Genomic DNA, 23,063 nt, shown 5'->3' on the forward strand with positions numbered 1-23,063 from the left:
GTGACTGTCTCCTGAAATACAGGGTCCAGGTAGCTCTCCCCCTCCCTGATGTGTCGCAGTGTCCAAAACTCAGACTCCAGCTCATCAAATGAGCCGGAGTTCGTTGAGCAACCGACATTTGCTACAGATGTGGTAACTAGGAACCACAAGGGGTCCACCAGCTCCCACATCATGCAGCTACAGCACATCGCTGGCCCTGCATCTCTATTTTATTTAATTAGTTTTTCAATTTGTTTTTAAATTTCCTACTGGGGTCTTTAATTTACCAATCTGTAAAATATTTATCCTATTTATCTTTAATCTGAAAGCAAGTTAGAATAGAGATCCAAAATATACTTTCTAAAATCAACTGGAACTCACTCTCTCTGTTGAGTTGAAGCTGAACAGTTAGGCCTCCGATCCTGGGCCCTACCTTTAATCTGAAATCAATTTTGAATGGGTAGTTCAAACTAGCAGTTACTTACCAACCAATGAACTTACAGTTTTCCTGTGATGTCACTCCTTGTTTTTTTTCACTCAGCAATAGTGACTGCTGAGGACACTCTTCCCAGACTCTTCCCAGGGTTCTAAATAAATACTTTGTGTCGGTGTTCACAAGTGAGAGGGATGACGTGGGTATGAAAATCAGGCAGAAGGACTGTGATATAATTAAAGAAATTAGCACAGAAAGGGAGGAGGTTTTAAGAGACCTGGCAGGCTTAAAGTAGATAAATCTCCAGGCCCGGATGACATGCATCCCAGGCTGTTGAGCGAGGCAAGGGAGGATAGAGCAGGGGTGCTGGCAATAATTTTCAATACCTCTCTGGCCACAGGAGAGGTGCCAGAGGACTGGAAGACAGCCAATGTGATACTGTTTTTCAAGAAGGGAGGAAGGGATAAATTGGTGAACTACAGGCCAGTCAGTCCAACCTCAGTGGTGGGGAAACTATTGGGAGCAATTCTGAAGGACAGCATTAATCTACACTTGGAGAGGCGGGGATTAATCAAGGACAGTCAGCATGGTTTTGTTAAGGGGAGGTCATGTCTGACCAATTTGACTGAATTTTTTGAAGAGGTGACTAGGTATGTAGAATACGTCAATGCATTTCACATAGTCTACTTGGACTTCAGCAAGGCTTTTGATAAGGTCCCACATGGGAGACTGTTAATGAAGGTAAGAGCCCTTGGGATCCAAGGCAATTTGGCAAATTGGACCCAGAATTGCCTGAGTGGCAGGAAGCAGAAGGTGATGGTTGAGAGGTGTTTTTGTGACTGGATGCCTGTGCCCAGTGGGGTTCCACAGAGATTGGTGTTGGGTCCCTTGCTGATTGTGGCATATATATAAATGATTTAGACTGAATGAAGGAGGGTTGATCAGTAAGTTGGCTAATGACATGAAAATTGGTGAGGTGGTAAATAGTGAGGAGAATGGCCTTAGATTACAGGAGGATATAGACAGGCTGGTCAGATGGGCAAATGGAATTTAATCCAGATAAGTGTGAGGTGATGCACTTGGGCAGGACAAACAAGGCACGGGAATACACGATGAATGGTAGGACCCTGGGAAGTACCGAGGGTCAGAGGGACATTCGTGTGCATGTCCACCGGTCCCCTAAGGTAGCGGGACAGGTAGATAAGGTATTTAAGAAGGCATATGGGATACTTGTTTTTAATAGCCAAGGCATAGAATATAAGAGCAGGGAGGTTATACTGGAACTGTATAAAACACTGGTTAGGCCACAGCTAGAGTATTGCATGCAGTTCTGGAATCCGCATTTTCGGAAGGATGTGATTGCACTAGAGAGAGTGCAGAGGAGATTTGCCAGGATGTTGCCTGGGCTGCAGAGTTTTAGTTATGGGGAGAGATTGGATAGACTGGGGTTATTTTCCCTGGAGCAGAGGAGATTGAAGGGTGACATGATTGAGATGTAAATAATTATGAGGGGCATAGATAGGGTAAACAGGAAGGAACTTTTCCCCTTGGTGGAGGGATCAATAACTAGGGGGCATAGATTTAAGGTAAGGGGCACGAGACTTAGAGGGGCTGTGAGGAAGAGTTTTTTCACCCAGAGGGTGGTGGAATCTGGAACTCACTGCCTGCAATGGTGGTAGAGGCAGAAACCCTCATAACATTTAAGAAGTATTTGGATATGCACTTACAATGCCATGGGCCTAGTGCTGGAAAATTGGATTAGAATAGTTAGATATTTGTTTGACTGGCACAGAGTCGATAGGCCGATGGGCCTTTTTCTGTGCTGCAAACCTCTGTGACTCTAGAGGCAGAACTGAACCAGACAATGCCCCTCCCTTCTACATTAGAAGGCACTGACCTTATTGCAACAGCAGGGCTCCTGGAATTATCCAAGACTTATGAACCAGAGGCTGCAAGGAGTCATCATTCCAGAAGTAAAGAAAGGCAAACTAAACCATCAAAAGGAACCAGGGTGGATTAAACAGACAAGGATAGGGAACATGTCAAATGTAAAGAAAGAGATAAACCAACAAATTCCAAACCAGAGAGAGAAACAATGGAGCGAGACAGGTATGACAGCAAGGAGAGGAAAGAGTGGATCAAGTCTAGATCCAGGTCAGAGAACTTTCCATTATACATTTGGGAAGTTTAAATGTTGAGAGTTAAATTGACAATGCACCAGACACTGCAACTCTTACCGAAGACCAATCAAGCCAAACCAAAGAAGTCCAAAGGGAGACTACCAATTGCCATGTCTGACAAGAACATGATCAGGGAGAGTCATGAAACCTCCAGAACTGTTAAACCTATGAAGTCAGAGACTTGGGGGGAGAAGGGGTAGTATGTAAAAATAAATGTATAATATATTTTGACAAAGGATCGGGGGAGTATGAAGTATTAGGGTTTCAGGGCTGAAAGGATTGATGTGTGGGACTGGAGAAACAGTACCACCCACATGATGAGAGAGAGAGTCACATGACTAAGAGCCTAGAAGGAGAAAGCTCATGACTTACACTGAGTAATACCTGTAGTCTTGTATATCTGTAAATGTTCATACAATAAACAGTTATTGTTCAGACAGATCTGTGTCTCTGCAGCCATTCCTTAGCCAGTCACAACCAACCTGCAACAATATTCATCTCAACCAAGGGACATTTATAAGATTATTGAATGGATTTCTGTTTGGACTGGCAAGTGGTACTAATATTCTTCATGATGGCGACAGAAACATTGGGCGGGATCTTCTCACCTTAGTCCCTGTCAGAATGGCAGCACCATTTGCAGGTTTGGAACCTAGCTCACTGAATGGCACATCCAGCATTTGCTCATTACCAGAGAAAATGAATTGTCGTTTTTGCTCTGAGACTTCAATCAGTTTGAGAGGTCAGGCAGATGATGTGTCTATTCTGTTAAAAGAGGGATTTCTAATTAAAGAGACCATGGCATTAGTCAGAAAAGCTCACCAATACCTGTTTTTTTCAGGCTGCAGCAACCACAGGAAAGAGAGGAGACCTGGGAAAGCTGCCCACCCATCACTCTCCTTCCCCCACATCACTCCCTTTCCCCCGCACCCCCCAAGGCACCGGATCTCCCACTGGATGTCTAGCTGAGGAATCTGAAGGAGTGCATTGGTGAGCTCTCCCAAGGATGGAAGGAAGAAGGCAATCTCTCCAACCAAGCAGGCATGGATGCAAGTGGCTGAGCAAGTCAGCAGTTGGAGTCTGATCCCTCCAACTGGAGACAATGCACCAAGAGGCTTTAGGCCCTCAGTGGGGTGGAAAAGGTGAATAGCATAACACTTTCAGATGCTAGATGCAACACTGGCTTTTCCAATATTCTCCTGCATAGCACTCCTCAAGTCAACACACCACGGCAACTCCACTCAATGCCCTTTTCTCTAAGCACCTCACAGCACTGCCAACACCAACACTTCCCCTCAGCCTCAGGCTGTTGCCCTGTCGCACCCACGTCTCACAGTTACCATCCACAAAAAGTGTCTTTCCCCCTCTCCACAAAAACCAGCACTCACAATTCTCTGCTCCCTCTCCTTGCAGCAGAAGAGAGCACACAACTTGGCAAGAGGCAGAGGCCTGGGGAGATGTGCACCTTATCAGTCACTTCCAATACCTGCCCGCCTGCTCTGCTGGGAAGGAGGCCTTGTTGCAGGAAGTTTCAGATATCAGCAACAAGCTGCTGTGACAGCCTGATCCTCTTGAGACACTGGTGTTCAGATATGGCTCTAGGGGAGCTGACCCTATTTTGGGGGTTTCATCTCAGTTGGCAGTGGTGTGGTCTCTGCTATTGACCCTCAGTAGAGGTGGAAGGTGGAGCTGCATAAGCTACTCCCATGCCATATTAAAGGCTGGCAGGTGAAGGTGAGATGTCTTCCAATAAATTGGTAATCCCCTGTCAAGCAGTGAAAGCACTTTCTGAGAGAAGAAATGCTGTGAACAGCAGTCCCACGTTGGCCATGGCTGCAGCCCTTCAGGGTAACTGATCAAACCCTTCCCAGCCTGTCAGTTTTACTCAAGAAGCTGTTGCTGTTGTGCACTCGCCTTGGTGACCCTGCGAGGTTGCTGACAGGTCAGGAAACAACTTCCACAGCTGGGAAATCCAGGATTAACAGCTAATGCAACTCTGTGTCGGCTTCCTAACAGCCACAACTTCTTAATCATTTACCCAACAAATCCAAGGGGTTCCTCACTCACCTTCAATGCCACCACAGGGAAAACTTGAGGAGGATACAAACACTTTAAGATTTGATCCAGCATCAATTTCTAGGGCTTTTCCACCCTGCTCACCCATGAACTGGCCTCCAACGGGCTGGGAAAATCTTGTCCATTGAGTTCTAAATTGAATATCATTGTGCCCATTCACTGAGTATAAAATGGGTGCATAAATCCACACCTGAATTTCACTGGCATGCAGGCCGCTGCAAACATCAGATGGCCATGTTAGACACCTGAAATGTTGAAGTGAGCACCTGCATCTATTTCCAGACCCATTTGTGAAATTGTCTAAAAGAATTTGGATTTTGCAGTGCACAACCTATGATCACTTCTCAGGTTCCCCAGCAGTCTAACCAGTGATCCTTAAACCTTGAAATTAGGTGTAGATTACTCAGTGCCGTGAATTGGAGATCCAATCAGATACCTAACTGGCATAGCCATGTGAACAAGTTCATTGGTACAAAGGAGAAAGATTTTTAGAAAGTGTGCAGAAGAAAAACTACAAGAGTCTCTTAGCTACTCAAATACCATTACATGGGTAGCAAACTCACTGACGGTGAATATGCAGAGGATGCAGCTCTGTCAGGGCTTTGCATGCTAAAGATAGAGATTGCAAATTTACAGGCTTTCTGGAAAGGAATGTCTTGGGCAGACCATCTGTAATTTTGTGATCACCACCTATTGAGCACACAGCACACAACATAACGGGAGGAGTTAAATTGGTTAACCTCTGAAAACAGATGTGGGCATTGCTGTCCCATTCACTCTGCTGCCAGCAGCATGTTAAATTCATGCTGTCCCTTATTTTGAACGGTCGCTGTATGCAATCATGCTACCAGCACTGCCTGTATCAGTGGGGCGGGGGCAGCCTGCATTTATAAAGAGAAGGTGCATCATGGTTGCAAGAAATATCTGAGGCTTTTTGAAAATTGAATCCAAGTTTTGATACTTTGAGCAATAGTTGAATGTGTGAGACTGTGAGCACCAAAAGTTTTAAGTAATGCCTTGGAGGTCTTGGTGGAATGGTGGAAGAGGTGGAAAGAAGGAGAGACATCTTACTTCTGCAGGGAGCAGGAGGCACTCTATATATATATATATATATATATATATTGAAAGGACAAATAGAGGTGGCAGTCATTGCCAAGAATGTAGCTCCAAGAACATGGATGGAGTGCAGGGAGGAGTTTAATGATCCGACATGAGTTGTCAAGCTGAGTGAGCTCATCTTCAAATCGCATAACCTATCCGCTGCACCTCATCCACTCCTTCCTTCTTAGGCAGTTCCTCAGGATGAAGAGTGACTTGCTTCCACTCCAGTTCGATAGGTTCTGAGATGACTGGTAAGTTCTGAGATGGCTGCAGACACTGCAACATACAGGGCAGGTGGTGCTTGAAGGGTCAGGCACATGAGGCGTTTGGAAGTTTGTGTACACTCTCCGATAACTTGACTTCACGTCTGTGTGTTCCCGTCTGTGTGTTCCCAAGAAGTCTCTTGATGTGTTCGGTGCAGTCCCGAATAAACCTTCTTCATTTTAGTCGGTCACAAGCCAGAGACTCCCATGAGTCAGTGGGGATGTTTGATCTCTTCAGCGATGTTTTGAGGACATCCCTAAAGTATTTATGCTGTCCTCCTGGGAGTCTCCTGCTAACAAGAGCAATTGCTTTGGGAGTCTGGTGTCAGGCATATAAACTGCTCCCCCATCCACTGCATGGTTCTCTACGTCTCTAAACACTCATCGACCAACAATATCTATCAATTAGTAATCAACCCTAAAATTCATATTCTTTCCCTCACTCTAACACACATAGTTGTTCACGCACACGGGCAGCTTTTCATCATGACACCCAGATCACCTAAATATATTGCAGGACACTTGCTGACACATTTACTCTTTCTTGCGGGAAAAGATGCCACATAGAAAAGGCAGCCTGGAGCACGGTACACCTGTAGATTTTAACTACCATGGAGGACACTGTGTTAGTCTTCAAGGGAAAGGGGCATCTCTGAAGCTATGGCCACCGGCTGGGTTGGAGGGATTGATGATGAGGACATTTACTTACCTAATCCTCCTTCTCTCATGTACTTCTCCCTGATCCCACAATCTCTTCTGACTCACAAGCAATAGATTTCATAAGCATACACCTTATAATTGCTCTTCTCCCGTCATCACAACTCAGCCCTTGCCCCTTTTTCATTTCAGATACCCAAGAGCTGGAGCCTTTCCAATCAGTGGGTGAAGAGGAATAAGACAGTGATGATGAAGAGACATTGTTACTCAATCTTATTCAAAGTTGCCAGCTCAGGCACTGACACGGAGTGCATTTTAGAAGCTAGGATGGAGGGAGGATCCACATGTGCGGAGACATGAGACACAAGTGCGCAGCAACCAAGGCTGAGGAAAGGCTATGTGGGTCCCAACTCGCTGATCGAGGTTCCATGCTAGCTCTGGTAAAGAGTACTCAGACGAGAACTTTGATAGGCTAGGCTACAGAAGAAGCCTGATGGATATACACAAGCAAATGCTTGGTGCACTTGAAAAGCCCACCAGGAAGCCTCCACCAATGATAAGGAGCATGGAGGGATGCGGCATCAATTTGGCAGAGGATTTTGTACCAACCTCACAGGCCATCATTTGCAACATGAAATGGATGTCACCTCCATCATCACACCAATGGAGCCCACCATGATGCCATGCCTAGTGACTGATGGCACAGCTTCTGTTGCAGAACAGGCAGTTTCCATTCAAAAGCCCGAGTGTTGTAGTGAGAGCAGAGAGAGTGAAGCTGAGGGGAAACAGTGCGAGGGGACAATAGTTAAAAGCAGGGAAACTGGAGGCGGAAAGTCATCGAAAGCAATAAGTCAGGGTCAGGGCACAAGCACATCAGTGCCATAGGTTGAGTGGATTGATGAGTAAATGCCTTTCAGAGATGAGTTTCTTAGTGCTTTATAGGTCAGTGTCTCATTGCCTTAGACTTCCCTATCTTATAGTGTCAGGGGGCCATGAAGAAACATTAAACTGTCTGTATAAAAAAGCACACAATGGCCAAAATATTCTGACATGGGGAGAGACCATGGATTCAACTGACGTCGCTGATCCCAATGTACACATATCCATGGTACGTAAGCAGGCAGTTTAAAATTCTAATTGCCAGTTTTACCCTGCCTGGACTGACCCATGATTCCAACAACAGTGGCATCAGATGGCCAGCATCATGGAGACTTGAGCTGTTTGCCCTATACTTACCCTGTTTTTTATAAGGATTTACTTGGAGCTTTTCATTGCAGATATGAAGCGAACAAAACTCCACGTAAATGAGTTGGGGTGTCAAAGCACAATGACACCACAGCAAAGTTCACTCCCCATCCCAGCAATGTTAACCTCCCTCCACAAAAAGTTTACCCCACCCCGAGCAATGTTCAATCCCCCACCTTCAGCAATGTTCACCCCAATTCCAAGCAATGTTCAGCCATCCCTCCAGGCAATGTCCCTCCCTCACTCCAGGACAGCACTCACCCCCTTTCATGCCCTCCCCCAGCTCACCTTCTGGAATCCCAAGCTCCTGTCAGCATTGTTGGGAGGTGGGGAAGTTGGAGTTGAACGTTTTTGTGGGGTGAGGGAGGGGGATGAACATTATCAGGTGTGGTGGGAGGTGGTGGTGAACATTGACAAGGGTGAGGGAGGAGTGAATACTGTTGGGAGTGAGGGGGGTGGGGTGAACACTGCCAGGTGTGAAGGAAAGGGTGTGAATGTTGTAATATACCTTTAAGGGATAGCAGCATGTCATCATAAAAAGGGAAGTATGTAATGTGATTCAGTCTCAGTTTCACTTTGGCCTGTGAGCAGAACACAGCACTCACACCATATCTCTGATGTCTTCAAGCTTTTTATCCATGTATATCTGTTCTCATGTGCCTAGTCTCAATAAATGAACCCACAACCAGTTTACCAAATCCTTTATGAGTGATTGGTGCCTTTATATTATTGTTAAAACATGACTTGGTGTTTAGTGGTGGTAAAACAGCATGGCAGCAAGATTAAGTATAGGCATGAGATAGTGAACATGCCTTAGATCATGCTTTATGGCATGAGACGACACTCAGAGTTCTGGTCAGACCACAACGAGTTTGCAGCATTGGTCAGTATTGAAGTTGCAGCATGGTGACTATTTAGAAAAGCCTGCAAGACGCAGTGAGTTAGTGCTCAAATAAAGGGCTGGTAAGCAGACGGATCCCTTGTGCTGAGTGGAATGGTGTGTCAAGAGAACCAGCACTGGGTTAACTTAGACGGGAAAGGTAAGTGATTGGGGTGTAGGCCAGATCGAGAACAAATGAGGGAGAGTCAAACAAAAAAAGCAAAGCCATCATAAAAATTGGGCCAGGGAAGGTCGTGGTTATAATGGATGGCTTTGGAAGTTGCTGAATGATAAATTGAATAAAACAAGGAGCAAAGTCAAAATTATATAAGGTCAAAAAGGATATTGTCAAAATTCCCCAGTTTGAATTGGGATGCCGCTGACCTACTATCTGAATGCAAAATGTTTAAACAGTGTACAGAGCTATGGTTCCTTGATTCAGGTGTGTCTGAACCAGACAAGAAAGCCATTAAATTCGCCGAGCAACTGGGAATGAAGGTCTACGAGGCTGAACATGTCAGGATTAGCAGAAGAAGAGCTAAAGGTTCCCCAAAAGTTATGGACTACATTGGAAGACTGGTTCAGAATCAGGTTAAACTTCCGTTTTCATCGACTAGAGTTCTTGTCTTTTCCACAACTGCCCACAGAATCCATAGACCACTTTATCAGCAGATGCAGGGAAAAGGGTATATACTATGGTTTTTCAAACACAGAACTATCAAACATAATTGTGGAGTTGATGATCATATCCTCTCCCACAGAAGCTTTCCAGAAAGATCTGCATGAGAAGCCAAAACATATAGCATTGAAGAGCCATGCAAAGATGGACGTAAGTACAAAATGATCCTTGCAGGCTGAAGAAGCTTACAGGTCTTAAGCACAAGCTCAATTATTGACTCACTCGTTAGCAGACCCGAACCTAGCAAGCCAAGTGGAAGGTATAGCCTTTTGCATGCACCAAGGAAATGCCCAGCTTTTCATCAATTCTGCAAGCGATGTGGCAGAAAGGGCCAAATACAGCAGCAGTGCACTCAAGCAAAGACTGATGCAGCTACAAAGAGCCGTACAGTAATCCAAACAGACCATGCACAATGGGTACCTTCAAACATGAGGCGATTGACAGATACCTAGCACAAGGAAGATGGTTGTGGTTGCTGGAGGTCAGTCATCTCAGCTCCAGGACATCATTGCAGGAGTTCCTCAGGGTAGTGTCTTCGGCCCAACCGTCTTCAGCTGCTTCATCAATGACCTTCCTTCCATCATAAGGTCAGAAGTGGGAATGTTCGCTGATGATTGCACAATATTCAGCACCATTCACAACTCTTCAGATGCTGAAGCAGCCCATGTGTAAATACAGCAAGACCTGGACAATATCCAGGCTTGAGCTGACAAGCGGCAAGTAACATTCACATCACACAAGTGCTAGGCAATGGCCATCTCCAACAAGAGAAAATCTAGCCATCATCCCTTGACTCTCAATGGCATTATCATCACTGAATCCCTCACTATCAACATCCTGGGGGTTACCATTGACCAGAAACTGAACTGGACTAGGCATATAAATACTGTGGCTATAAGAGCAGGTCAGAGGCTAGGAATCATGTGACGAGCAACTCACCTCCTAACTCCCCAAAGCCTATCCACTATATACAAGGCACAGGTCAGGAGTGTGATGGAACACTCCCCACTTGCCTGGATGAGTGCAGCTCCCACAACAATCGCTTGACACCGTCCAGGACAAAGCAGCCCGCTTGATTGGCACAACATCCACAAACATTCACTCTCTTCACCATCGATGCACATTGGCAGCAGTGTGTGCCATTTACAAGATGCACCAAACCTCCTGAGACAGCATCTTCCAAACTTATGACCACAACCATCTAGAAGGGCAAGGGCAGTAGACAGACGGGAACACCACCACCTGGAAGTGCCTTCCAAGTCACTCACCATCCTGATTTGGAAATATATCGCCGTTCCTTCATTGTCACTGGGTCAAAATCCTGGATCTCCCTTCCTAACAGTACTGTGGGTGTATCCACACCACATGGACTGCAGGGCTTCAAGAAGGCACCTCACCACCACCTTCTCAAGGGCAACTACGATGGGCAATAAATGCTGGCCCAGCCAGCGAAGCCCACACCCCGTCAATGAATTTTAAAAAACAGAAAATGATATGCTGTGCACAACGAGAAGAAGAGCAGTGAACACATGCTTCACACTATTAATCTCGTGGGAAACAAATGCCATCTCATGATCTGAAGTGTTAGCCAAGATTCAAATGATCTGTTGTAAGACATTTGGCAACTCTTTGTTATTGGCAAAGATTGACACATGGGCAAGTGCCAACATCCTACCTCTGTGAATTCTAAAAGTCATGCATCCACATACATAGAGGGCCATGGCGAAACTTACTAGTGCACAACTTTCAGTGTACACTGGTTCACTTATTCCATGTTCAGGATCCACGGAGAGAAAATACAATCAATCCTCCTGCGTATCACAGATGTTCTACATCGTGGAAAGTAAAGATTCAGTGACTGTAGGTTTACTGGAATGTTGTGACCTTGCACTACTGATAATCCATGAAATTGGTCAAAGATCACAAGGTAGATCAGCATCAGAAATGACGCCTGTCACCTCAGTTCACAACCCAATATTAAAATATCCAGAATGTTATGAAAAAATTGGCAGTTTCAAGGGAGCTGCAACATTACACTTGCAGGAGAATGCAAGTCGGTCAATTGATCTGGTGCATTTTGTGTAACGCAAATGCCAGCAGCTACAAAAAGAAACAGTGAAAGATTCCACACTACAAAATCTGTGGAAAAACATCATTGAAGAATGGCCTGATTCAATTCAGCATATCCACGAACACATGAAACCATTTTCATAGACATTCATAGCAGAGGAGGCCATTCAGCCCATCATGTCCATGCCGGTCAACAAAGATCAACTACACTAATCCTGAAGAAGCCCTGGGGGCGATGGCAATGCAAGTGAATATCTAAATACTTCTTAAATATTATGAGAGTTTCCACCACCCTTTCAGGCAGTGAGTTCCAGACTCCCACCATCCTCTAGGTGAAAAAAATTCTCCTCAACTCCCCTCTTAGCCCTCTTACCTTAAATCTATGCCCCCTGTTTATTGACCCCTTTACTAAGGGAAAAAGTGCATTCCTACCCATTCTATCTATGTCCCTCATAACCTTTTATGCCTCTATCAGGACCCGTCTCAATTTTTGCTGCTCCAAGGAAAACAACCCAGCCTATCCAATCTTTCCTCATACTCAGATCCTTCAGCCCAGGCAGCTTACCATGTGATCTTACCACAATGAGCTACACATCTCCCAGGGAGTCATTTTTAAAGGTAGACACGTCATCATACTGGAATATTTGTAATCTGATATTCTTCAACAACTTAATCACTTATACATGGGCATAGATCAGATGAGAGGACTCACAAGAGAGACAGTCTATTGCCAAGGTATGAACAATGAATTTGAAATTATCGTCAATAAGTGCGAGACGTGTCAACAGCATATGCCAAGCCAGGACAAAGAGCCACTGATCCCACATGAAGTTCCTACCCAACCTTGGTCCAAAATTGCATCTAGCCTCTGCCATGTCCATTGCATTGACTTCATCATCATTGTCGACAACTTTACCAAGTATCTCATTATTCGGCAATTGAACAATATGTCAAATGTATCTGTTGCACACACTCTAAGTGCTATTTTCAATTTATTCAGGATGCCTAAAGAGATCATTATAGATACCGGTCTGCAACTTATTGGTAAGCCATTTCAGGATATGTGTCAGAAGTGGAATATTGATTATACTACTTCTTCTCCTCATTACCCCAGATTTAATGGCCTAGCTGAATGAATGATTCACATGGTGAAATCCCGAATTCTTGAATGAAGTCAGACTAAGCAAGGACTACATATAGCAATGTTACATCTGAAAGTAACACCTTTAATGGCAACTATTCAGTCACTGGCAGAGCTTATGCTTGGCGGACCAGTGCGTATCAATTTACCTACTTGTACTCATCCTACACTCTCAGAAACTAGAGAGCAACTTTTAAAACTGCAAGGAAAATGAACAACATGCATGATAAAAATTCAGCTACAAAATTGTCAACATTAAAGTTGGGACAACAAGTTTGCATCCAGGATCCCACAGAAGGTACATGGGAACCAGCTGAGGTAACAACGATTTGTTCAGAACCAAGATCTGAGGAAGTTATTTCACACGGAGGCACAACAGTGGGGTGTAACTGAGGACAAATCAGGTTCATTCCAGCTCCTCAACCATCGTGCAGTCCAATTATAGAAAGGGCAAGATCCCAAATGCAACCAGGAACAACATCCAAGTCTGACAATCCCACAGGTCTCTGTGAGCAATTAAATAAACCTCCAGTCAAGGTTAACACTACAAGATCTGGATATACCAGAAGATTACCTTTACATGTTAGAGATTCATAGATTCAGCATTTTATTTTTTTATTCATTCATGGGATGTGGGCATCGCTGACTAAGCCAGCATTTATTACCCATCACTAACTGCCCTTGAGAAGTTGATGGTGAGCTACTTTCTTGGACCACACAGTGCTGTTAGGGAGGGAGCTCCAGGATTTTGACTCAGTGACAGTAAAGGAATGGCGATATATTTCCAAGTAAGAACGTTGAGTTGTTGGAGGGGAAATCCCAAGTAGTGGCATTCCCATATGTCTGCTGCCCTTGTCCTTCTAGATGGTAGTGGTCATGGGTTTGGAAGGTGTTGTCTAAGGGGGCTTGGTGAGTTCCTGCAGTGCATCTTATAGATGGTACGCACTGCTGCCACTGTGCGTCAGTGGTAAGGTGAATGGATGTTTGTGGATGGGGTGTCAATTAAGCAGGCTGCTTTGTCTTGGATGGTGTCAAGCTTCTTGAGTGTTGCTGGAGATCAACTCATTCAGGCAAGTGGGGAGTATTCAATCACATTCCTGACTTGTGTGTTGTAGATGGTGGTCAAGCTTTGGGGAGTCAGGAAATGAGTTACTTGCCATAGGATTCCTCGCCTCTGACCTGCTCTTGTAACCAGTATTTATATGGCTAGCCCAGTTCAGTTTCTGGTCAATGGTAACCTCCAGGATGTTGATGGTAATGTCATTGAATGTCAAGGGGCGATGATTAGATTCTCTCTTGTTGAAGATGGCCATTGCCTGACACTTATGTGGCAGGAATCACATATCAACCCAAACCTGAACATTGCCCAGGTCTTGCAGCTTTTGGACACGGACTGCTTCAGAGATGGTCATTGCCATGCACTTGTGTGGCGCAAATGTTATTTGCCACTTGTCAGTCCAAGCCAGGATATGGTCCAGGTCTTGCTGCATTTGGATATGCACTGCTTTAATATTTGAGGAGTTGCGAATGATGCTGAACATTGTGCAATCATCAGCAAACATCTCACTTCTGACCTTATGATGGAAGGAAGGTCATTGATGAAGCAGCTGAAGATGGCTGGGTCTAGGACACTAGCCTGAGGAACTCCTGCAGTGATGTCCTGGAGCTGAGATGATTGACCTCCAACAACAACAAAAACCATCTTCCTTTGTGCTAGGTATTGTCCATGTTTAAAACAAAGCTGTAATGAAGTCACGAGCTGAATGGCCCTGGCAGAATCCAAATTGAGTGTCAGTGAGCAGGTTATTGCTAAGCAACTGCTGCTTCATAGCACTGTTGATGACCCCTTCAATCACTTCATTGACGATTGAGAGTAGACTGATGAGGCGGTAATTGGCGGGGTTGGATTTGTCCTGCTTTTTGTGTACAGGACATACCTGGGCAATGTTCCACCTAGCCGGGTAGATGCCAGTGTTGTAGCTGTACTGGAACAGCTTAGCTAGGACTGCGGTAAGTTCTGGAGCACAAGGCTTCAGTACTATTGCTGGAATGTTGTTCAATAGCCTTTGCAGTATCCCGTGCCTTCAGCTATTTCTTCATATCATGTGAAGTGAAACAAATTGGCTGAAAACTGGTATCTGTGATGCTGGGGATCTCCAGAGGAGGTAAAGATGGGTTCTCCATTTGGCACTTCCGGATGAAGATTGTTGCGGCCTTATCTTTTGCACTGATGTGTCTGGGCTCTTGCATCATTGAGGATGGGTATATTTGTGGAGCCTCCTTCTCCAGTGGGCTGTTAATTGTCCACCACCATTCATGACTAGATGTGGCAGGACTGACGAGCTTAGATCTCATCCATTGGTTGTGGAATCACAAATCTCTGTCCATCACTTGCTGCTTACACTGTTTGACACGCAGGTAGTCCTCTGTTGTAGATTCAGCAGGTTGAGACCTCATTTTTAGATATGCCTGGTGCTGCTCCTGGCATATCCTCCTGCACTCTTCTTTGAACAAGGGTTGATCCCCTGGCTGGTAGTAATGGTAGAGTGGGGGATATGTGGGCCAAGAGGTTACAGATTGTGCTTGAGTACAATTCTGCTATTGCTGAAGGCCCACAGTGCCTTCATGATTGCCCAGTCTTGAATTGTTAGATCTGTTCAAAATCTATCCCATTTAGCACAGTGGTGGTGCCACACAACACAACGGACAGTAGCATCAATGTAAAGGTGCTCTCATGTAATGGTAACTAAACATGCACACGTATTGTAAGTAGTTATACTTCTTTAGAATGTTGGAAAGTATTTTTAAAAAGATAGGGTGGTGTTGTAATATGCCTTTAAGGGATAGCAGCCTACCATTACTAGAAGAGATGTGTGTGTCATGTGACCCAGTTTCAGTTTTACTTTGGCCTGTGAGCAGAAAACAGCAGATACAGCACAACTCTGATTTCATCAAGCTTTCTATCCACGTGTAACTGTTCTCAAGTGCTTAGTCTCAACAAATGAACCCACAACCTGTTTACCCAATACCTTACAAGTGATTGGTGCCTTTACATCATATAAAAACATGACAGTGAACATTGGTGGTGGTGAGAGAGGATTGAACACCGTTAAGGGGTGAGGGAGGGAGGTGAACACTGCTGGGGTATGAGGTGGGAGAATGCTGTCAAGGATGAGGGAGAGGGATGAAAATTGTCAGTGAGGGTAGGTTGAGCAGTGTTTTGGTTGACAGCTCCATTTAAAACAATGTTAGTCAATGCACTGAAGACAGACCTTAAAGGGTGTGTCTTCAGTTCATGACAGGAAAGGTGGTGTGGCTGTGCTGGAATTACACTGGACAATTGACCTGCTGACACTATTCACACCTGCATCCCTGCTGGACCAGACATCGGAAGGTGCAAAGACTCTTAATGGCAACTGGGCAGATAAAATTACGCTCAGTGTTGGACACACCTGCTCTGACCCTGACCAGATGATCTGGGCTAATGTCCATAATACAGTGGAACTGCTGGCAATAATATATTGCAAGGAAGCAGATACAACAGGGTTTGATGAGACACGGTTAGGGAAAAATCTGAACTGGGAATTAAACATTGTAGGGTATAACATATTTCGATGAGATAGAAGGAAAAAGAGGGAGGTGATATAGCTGCACTATTACAAATGACATAATGGCAGTAGAAAAAAATGGGACAGCTACCGGGCCTGGAGGAATCATTTCCACTTGTGCGAAAGAGCAAGCTAGACACGCCAAGGTAAGATAGTTACCAAGAAATCAAATAGATAAGTCAGAAGAAACATCTTCAGTCAGAGAACAGTGAGAATGTCAGGAGGAGGAGGCTGGAGTGGAGCAAAATGCTGGCATGGACTGGTTGGATCAAATGGCCTGCCTGCGCTGTATATTCTATCACATCCTATATAAGCTTAGATAGCTGCCATCATGGCTCTGCATAACATTGTTCAAAGGGCCTTAAGGGGCAACGCAGCAGTCTATTAATCTATTCTCCAACAGATCAGTAGGACTGCTGATGCACACCCTGGGAAAGTGGCAGTAGCTTCATGGAATATGAAATGGCTGCCCACTCCCAGTATCCTTGTCCTTATTTTTCCCATACCACCAGTGCCATTGCAGTTGCCCGTCAACCAACCAGCCCAGGCCGAGATGGTGCAGTCTGATATCAGGCCTTCTTGCCCCAGAGCTGCGGGGGACCCCTTCAAGTCCATTTGCAGTCTCCTCAATCGGAGGTCAGCAGCCTTCCTCCACCCATGCTGCAGCCATTGTGGAAGCAAGTCCTGGGGGCACTAGGATAGACACACAGAAAACAGGCACTAAGGAAGTGCACAATTGTGAAATTAGTTTAATTTTGTATGCATTATGTCATGATTTAATTTATATAATTGGTCTGGAATGTATATTTTCTGGTGGTTTTAATTTCTGTTTTGTCAGAAAGAGGATGAGTGGTAAGGAAAGGTAATGATTGTGGTGCTATGTGGAGGAGTTGCTGAGGTTACGGTATCACTCATGGATTATTAAAGCACATTGGAACCCGGGCCAGAGGAGGCTGCTTACATTGTAGCCTCCATTCTGCTTCCTCTTCCACCATTTTCTCTTCTTCCTTCTCAGTTTCTCGCCTGATAGATGTTGGCAAGAGCTGCCCAGTCATAAAGGGCAAGTTGTACAGCATGCAATATACTACCACAAATCTCGATATCCATCACCTGTATACTGCAGGATACTCCAGGATGGTCTAGGCAGCAGAAGCATTGCTTGAAAAGACTGATGGTGTGCTCTATAATGTTCCTTGTGGTAACATGCTTCTCATTGTAAAATTGTGCATTTGTACATGAGTTTTTGATTTGAGTCATGAACCATGTCATGGTAGCTAACCGCTGCTGCCCAGAAGCCAAGATTTTACTTACCGTGGTAGGTCAAATACAAATGGATGACAGAACTGTCACAGGTGAAGAAATTGTTGCCAGGTTAATGTGCATTTGTGATGAACTGCCTGTAATCACAATTGAGCTGCACATTGAGGGAATGGAAACCCATTTGGTTAATGAAAATAGACAAACTTAGATAAAATGCACACAAGGCACTGTGCATGCAATCAATGGCATCCTGCACCGTGGGGAGTCTTGCAATCCATGCAAAGCCTTGAGCTCACTCCACCTGTTTTTTTCTGGTGTGAAGGATTGAGGTGTACTGTTTCTCTTGGCATACAGTGCCTCAATGGCTTCCCTTATGCAACAGTGCATTGCAAACTGCAATATGTTGCATATATGTCCAATGGCAGCTTCGATGGATTCATATGCATAAAAGCTATGAACTGTGGTTGCCGTGACAACCTAGTCTTCCAATTAGGCACTTCACAGCCTTCTGGGCTCAACTTTGAGTTCAACGACTTTAGACTCTGTCCGTCATTCCTTATTTTTTTCCCCTAGTGCCAGCCTGTATCTTGTTTCCATGTTTTGCTTCCAGGCAGCACTGACCATTATTCTGCTATTGACACATTCTGCTATTTTGCTTTCAGACAGCACTGACCTTTATCCTGCTATTACCACCTACCCTGGACCAATACTTTGTTCCTTTATTACTACCATTCCTACTCTCTTGCCTTTCATTCCATGACATCTTTATAATTCAATGTCCCCTGCCCTCTAACCCATCCCTGACCTTTCCTTTTGCTCCACCTGACCCTCCCCACTTTTTCAACAGCATAAAACTCATCACATTTCTGCCTCTCTTCAGTCCAAATAATTCATATTGGATTCAAAATGTTAACTCTGTCTCTCTCTCCACAGATCCCACCAGACCTGCTGAGTTTTCCAGAACTTTCAGTTTTTATTACTGACAATACTTTCCTTGCCCTGCTTTGAGATTGCAGTTGTAGCTGCAGCAGTTGGCAGATTTCAGTCATGACCTTGTTTATGAAATAAAGACGTCTCAAACATTTGTCCTTGCTGAAGCTGAGTTAAGCAAATTGTTCCCTAACATCCTTGGTGGATATGGTTTGTTGCTGAGAGGCTTTCTCTTCTTCCTCCTGCTCCCCCTTTTAGCAGATTGTCCTGCTCTGCATGCAGCCTCGTCATTCTCCCAGTTATGTTTGTATAGGTGGAATGCCTACAAAGCAACCCATTTCTGGAAGTAATTTGTTTCAGCACAGGCTTTTAAATGAAAAAGAACTACTTTGATACTAGCCAGCTCACTTCCTGTAGACTATTCAAATTTCAGCCAAGTATAGGAAAGCTTTAAAACTGTGTACAAGTGCACCAACAGTCAAAGGAAAGAATCCAACAACGAACCTACAAGTAGTTCCTGATTCTTTTAAATTGCTTTGGCAGGAGGGTTTTTATGCTGTTAAGTATGGCATTCAACATATTGGCTGGATTATGCAGTTAGGAAATGGAAGCACGGGTGTCAAATCGGTATTTAATTCTGATTGGTGTCATGATCTGCCTGCTTGCATGCTGCTGCTGATCAGTATGTGTGCAAAAACTGTATCAAAACAGCATCCTTCTCACTTCCTATTGAAAGCGTGCGCCTGCATCACAGACCCCAATTTGAGTTCCACGTGTTTATGTCACGCATAAAAACAGGCGCAACACAGCCCAATTTTAAAATCTCCCCTAATATAAATGATGGAATGGATTGGTGCCTAATTCTTTCCTTAGTGCTATGTCTAGATTCTGTCTTTCAAATCATGTTCAGATTTTAATACACTTCAATAGGAGCTTTAAATAAACCTATTTAAGACATAGTGAAGCATTGGGGAAGAATTCCATACAGAGCTGAAGACTGGCAGACGGCAGAAAGCCAATTTATGGTTAATCTTTAATGAACCAAAAACCTCTTTCAACAAGCAAATACGTTTTACAAATGTAAAGCTTACATTGACATTTATCAATGTCATTTGAATAAGCTGTGTGTCTGTTGCCTTGTGCTCATGGAGGCTTGCTGTCATTTTCACATATGCTGTGTTTTATTCTTCAAATTTTCAGAGGCACAAAGCATTGTATGCATCCTAAAAGCATATCTTACATTTTCTCTCCTGCAGATTGAGACAGCACACAATGTAGCAGATTGTTTACCATATGATATACTGGGCACTGGATCATAAAAAAATGACAAGCATTTCACAATAAATCTGGTAATGTGAATATACTAACACAAAAACACAATGCATTGGTAGGCCTTGAAAATGAATAGCATTCATCTTAAACAACAAAGGTAACGGGCTTCAAGTATTAACATTTTTGAAAGGAAAGGAGGTTACTTACGCTAGAATAGAAGGCTTCACTAGACACACAGATAACATCTTGCTCCTGAATTGTTAAAATGTCCTTTGCTAAGTGCAATCGCACTTCAAAAGGCTCTTGAGTTCCATCTTGGAGCAAACAAATTCCTGTCTTTGTCTTGAAAAAGAAGATTTAAGCAAAGTTGACATTGTTTTAGTTGTAAGAGATATCAACCACCTTTCTATCTGACTTCATGTTTCAAAATACTACAGATAGAATTTTTCATCCTGACATGATTGTTTAATGCATAGGGTATATAAAATAATATAGATTATAACAGCTTCAAAAACATGTTATGTGTGCTATGAATGAAAAATATTATACCTCTCCCAATAAAACATTAAGCACAGGTTTTAATACGGTCAAATGTATTGGCAACAGAGAGGCAGGGTTTTTTCTGTTGGAGCTGGGTTCAAGTAGAAAATGGAGCTTCTGATATAAAGAAAATGGCTCAAATACCCATCTTTTCAGAGATGACTGCCACTTGCAAATTAGTACAGGGCCCTTCCATCATACTGAAGGCAGATGTTTGTTGTACATCTGATTAGTAAACTTTGAAACTTGGGATGACAGCTGCTGGCAGGCATTTCCTGGAGGCTAGTTATGAAAACATGTGCTCATATCTCCAGGGCTCAGTGCCTACCACGATTGGATTGAAGAAAGTCAAGCAGCTGCTGCTTAAGATCTATACTACCAATTGGTGAAACCATCATTCTATAATGTCAGAGGGATGATGACAATAGTCTTTCACATTTTGTGATGAGTTGCATTACTCATTACCATTTATTGGTAGCTCCTGATACTTGCTGTTTGCCCAGTGCTAGCTCAGACCAATGCTTGTTCATTGCCTATAATTACCAACCAATGATGCTCCTCCTGGGGAGGGGAAATAAGCAAGGTTTGTTTAGGATCACACAGCTTTGAGCTAACATGCCTGATAATGGAGGTTTGGAACTACGTCAACCCCTGCGGCAGACTCGTCAGTGTAAAATTTTAGTCAGGCACATCCACAGCACCTTGCTAATAGAAGTTGGAGGGGTAATCCTGTTGGGTAAACTGGAATTCAGGTTCAGATAGCTCTATCAGTCAGTGCTCCAAAGGGTAGGATCGTCCTATCTGGATAAACAACTGAAAGCTAATGATCTCTGCTGATTGATGATGACATTTTAGTTTGTTAAGCTCGAGAAGTACGCTTGCTCTAGAGAGGATGTTCTCCACTCATTGCCAGGTCATTGTACCTGGGTTGTATATGTGTTGGGTGGCATAGCAGCAGGTCAAAGGCACTTGAGAAGGAGAGAATCTATCTCCACTTGTAGAGGCAAGATTTGATCAGGGATAGTCAGCATGGTTTTGTCAGAGGGAGGTCATGCCTAACAAATTTGATTGAATTTTTTGAGGAGGTGACCAGGTGTGTAGATAAGGGTAGTGTAGTTGATGTAGTTTATATGGATTTCAGCAAAGCCTTTGACAAGGTCCCACATGGGAGACTTATAATGAAGGCACATGGGATACAGGGTAATTTGATAAGGTGGATTCAAAATTGGCTTAATTGTAGGAGACAGTGGGTAATGACACAAGGCTGCTTTAGTGACTGGAAGCCAGTGTCCAGGGGCATACCACAGAGATCTGTGCTGGGTCCCCTATTATTCGTCATTTATATAAATGACATAGATGACGATGTGAGGGGTAGAATTAGTAAGTTGCGGATGACACAAAGATTGGCCGGGTGGTTAACAGTAAGGTTGTGTCTTGGGCTACGTGAAGATATAGATGGGATGGTCAAAAGGGCAGATAAGTGGCAGATGGAATTTAACCCTGAAAAGTGTGAGATGATACACTTTGGAAGGAGTAATTTGACAAGGAAGTATTCAATGAACGGCATGACACTAGGAAGTTCTGAGGAACAAAGGGAGCTTGCGTGTGTGTCCATTGATCTCTGAAGGCGGAGGGGCATGTTAGTCGGGTGGTGAAAAAGGCTTATGGGACACTTGTCTTTATCAATTGAAGCATAGAATAAAAAATTAGGGAGGTCATGTTGGAGTTGTGTAGAACCTTGGCGAGGCCACAGCTGGAGTACTGTGTGCACCTTATAGGAAGGATGTGATTGCACTGGAGGGGTTGCAGAGGAGATTCACCAGGATGTTGCCTGGGATGAAACATTTAAGTTATGAAGAGAGGTTGATAGACTCGGGTTGTTTTTGTTGGAGCAGAGAAGACTGAGGGGTGACCTGACTGAGGTGTACAAGATTATGAGGGGCATGGACAGGGTAGAAAGGGAGCAGCTATTCCCCTCAGTTGAAGGGTCAGTCATGAGGGGACACAAGTCAAGGTGAAGGACAAGAGGTTTAGGGGGGATCTGAGGAAAACTTTTTTACCCAGAGGGTGGTGATGGTCTGGAATGCGCTGCCTGGGAGGGTGGTAGAGGCGGCTTGCCTCACATCCTTTAAAAAGTACCTGGATGAGCACTTGGCACATCATAGCATTCAAGGCTATGGGCCAAGTGCTGGTAAATGGGATTAGGCAGGTAGGTCAGGTGTTTCTCATGCGTCGGTGCAGACTCGACGGGCCAAAGGGCCTCTTCTGCACTGTGTGATTCTGTGACTTGAAAAAAGGAAATTATAATGAAATGCAAAAGGAATTTTGTCCAGATTAAATGTAAGAGGAAACTGACAAATAGAACCATAGATATATGTAAACGGGATATGGAAAGAGTACAAATCGAGATTTGTCCAGTGAGAAAAAAACAGATTGTGCCGGTACTGAGTTCCACAACACTAACTCAAATTTCAAAGTAAAAAAATGAGATGTTTTACATTGGCATACCAGAAAATAAAGAAGGCCAACGCAATTGTGAAGAATATTGAGGAAAGTAATAAAGGGAAATTAGAAGGAATGTGAGAGAATATAATGGAAAATTAGTAAAATCAAAGAAGTAAATAAGAATGATGTATTTTTTGCCAAATCATTAATAAAAGGGTAGTCAAAGTAAGGATAGGCCCTATTAGAGATGAAAAAGCAAGCTTGTATTGGAGAGTAAGGGAATAACAGAGATAGTAAATACATT

At 44.0% G+C, this 23,063-nt stretch overlaps 1 protein-coding gene across 1 annotated transcript in view; it reads right to left on the reverse strand.

Annotated features, from left to right (window-relative positions):
* The window catches only part of sntg1 (syntrophin, gamma 1), a 226,029-nt gene that overhangs the window by 178,703 nt on the left and 24,263 nt on the right, over positions 1-23,063 (reverse strand). Inside the window, exon 3 of the mRNA XM_041190296.1 lies at positions 19,982-20,116. Within this exon, the coding sequence (XP_041046230.1) occupies positions 19,982-20,116 (135 nt within the window). The remainder of the gene's footprint in view (positions 1-19,981; positions 20,117-23,063) is intronic.

The sequence above is a fragment of the Carcharodon carcharias genome, chromosome 6 (assembly GCF_017639515.1).
Source record: "Carcharodon carcharias isolate sCarCar2 chromosome 6, sCarCar2.pri, whole genome shotgun sequence".
Classification (NCBI taxonomy): Eukaryota; Metazoa; Chordata; class Chondrichthyes; order Lamniformes; family Lamnidae; genus Carcharodon; species Carcharodon carcharias.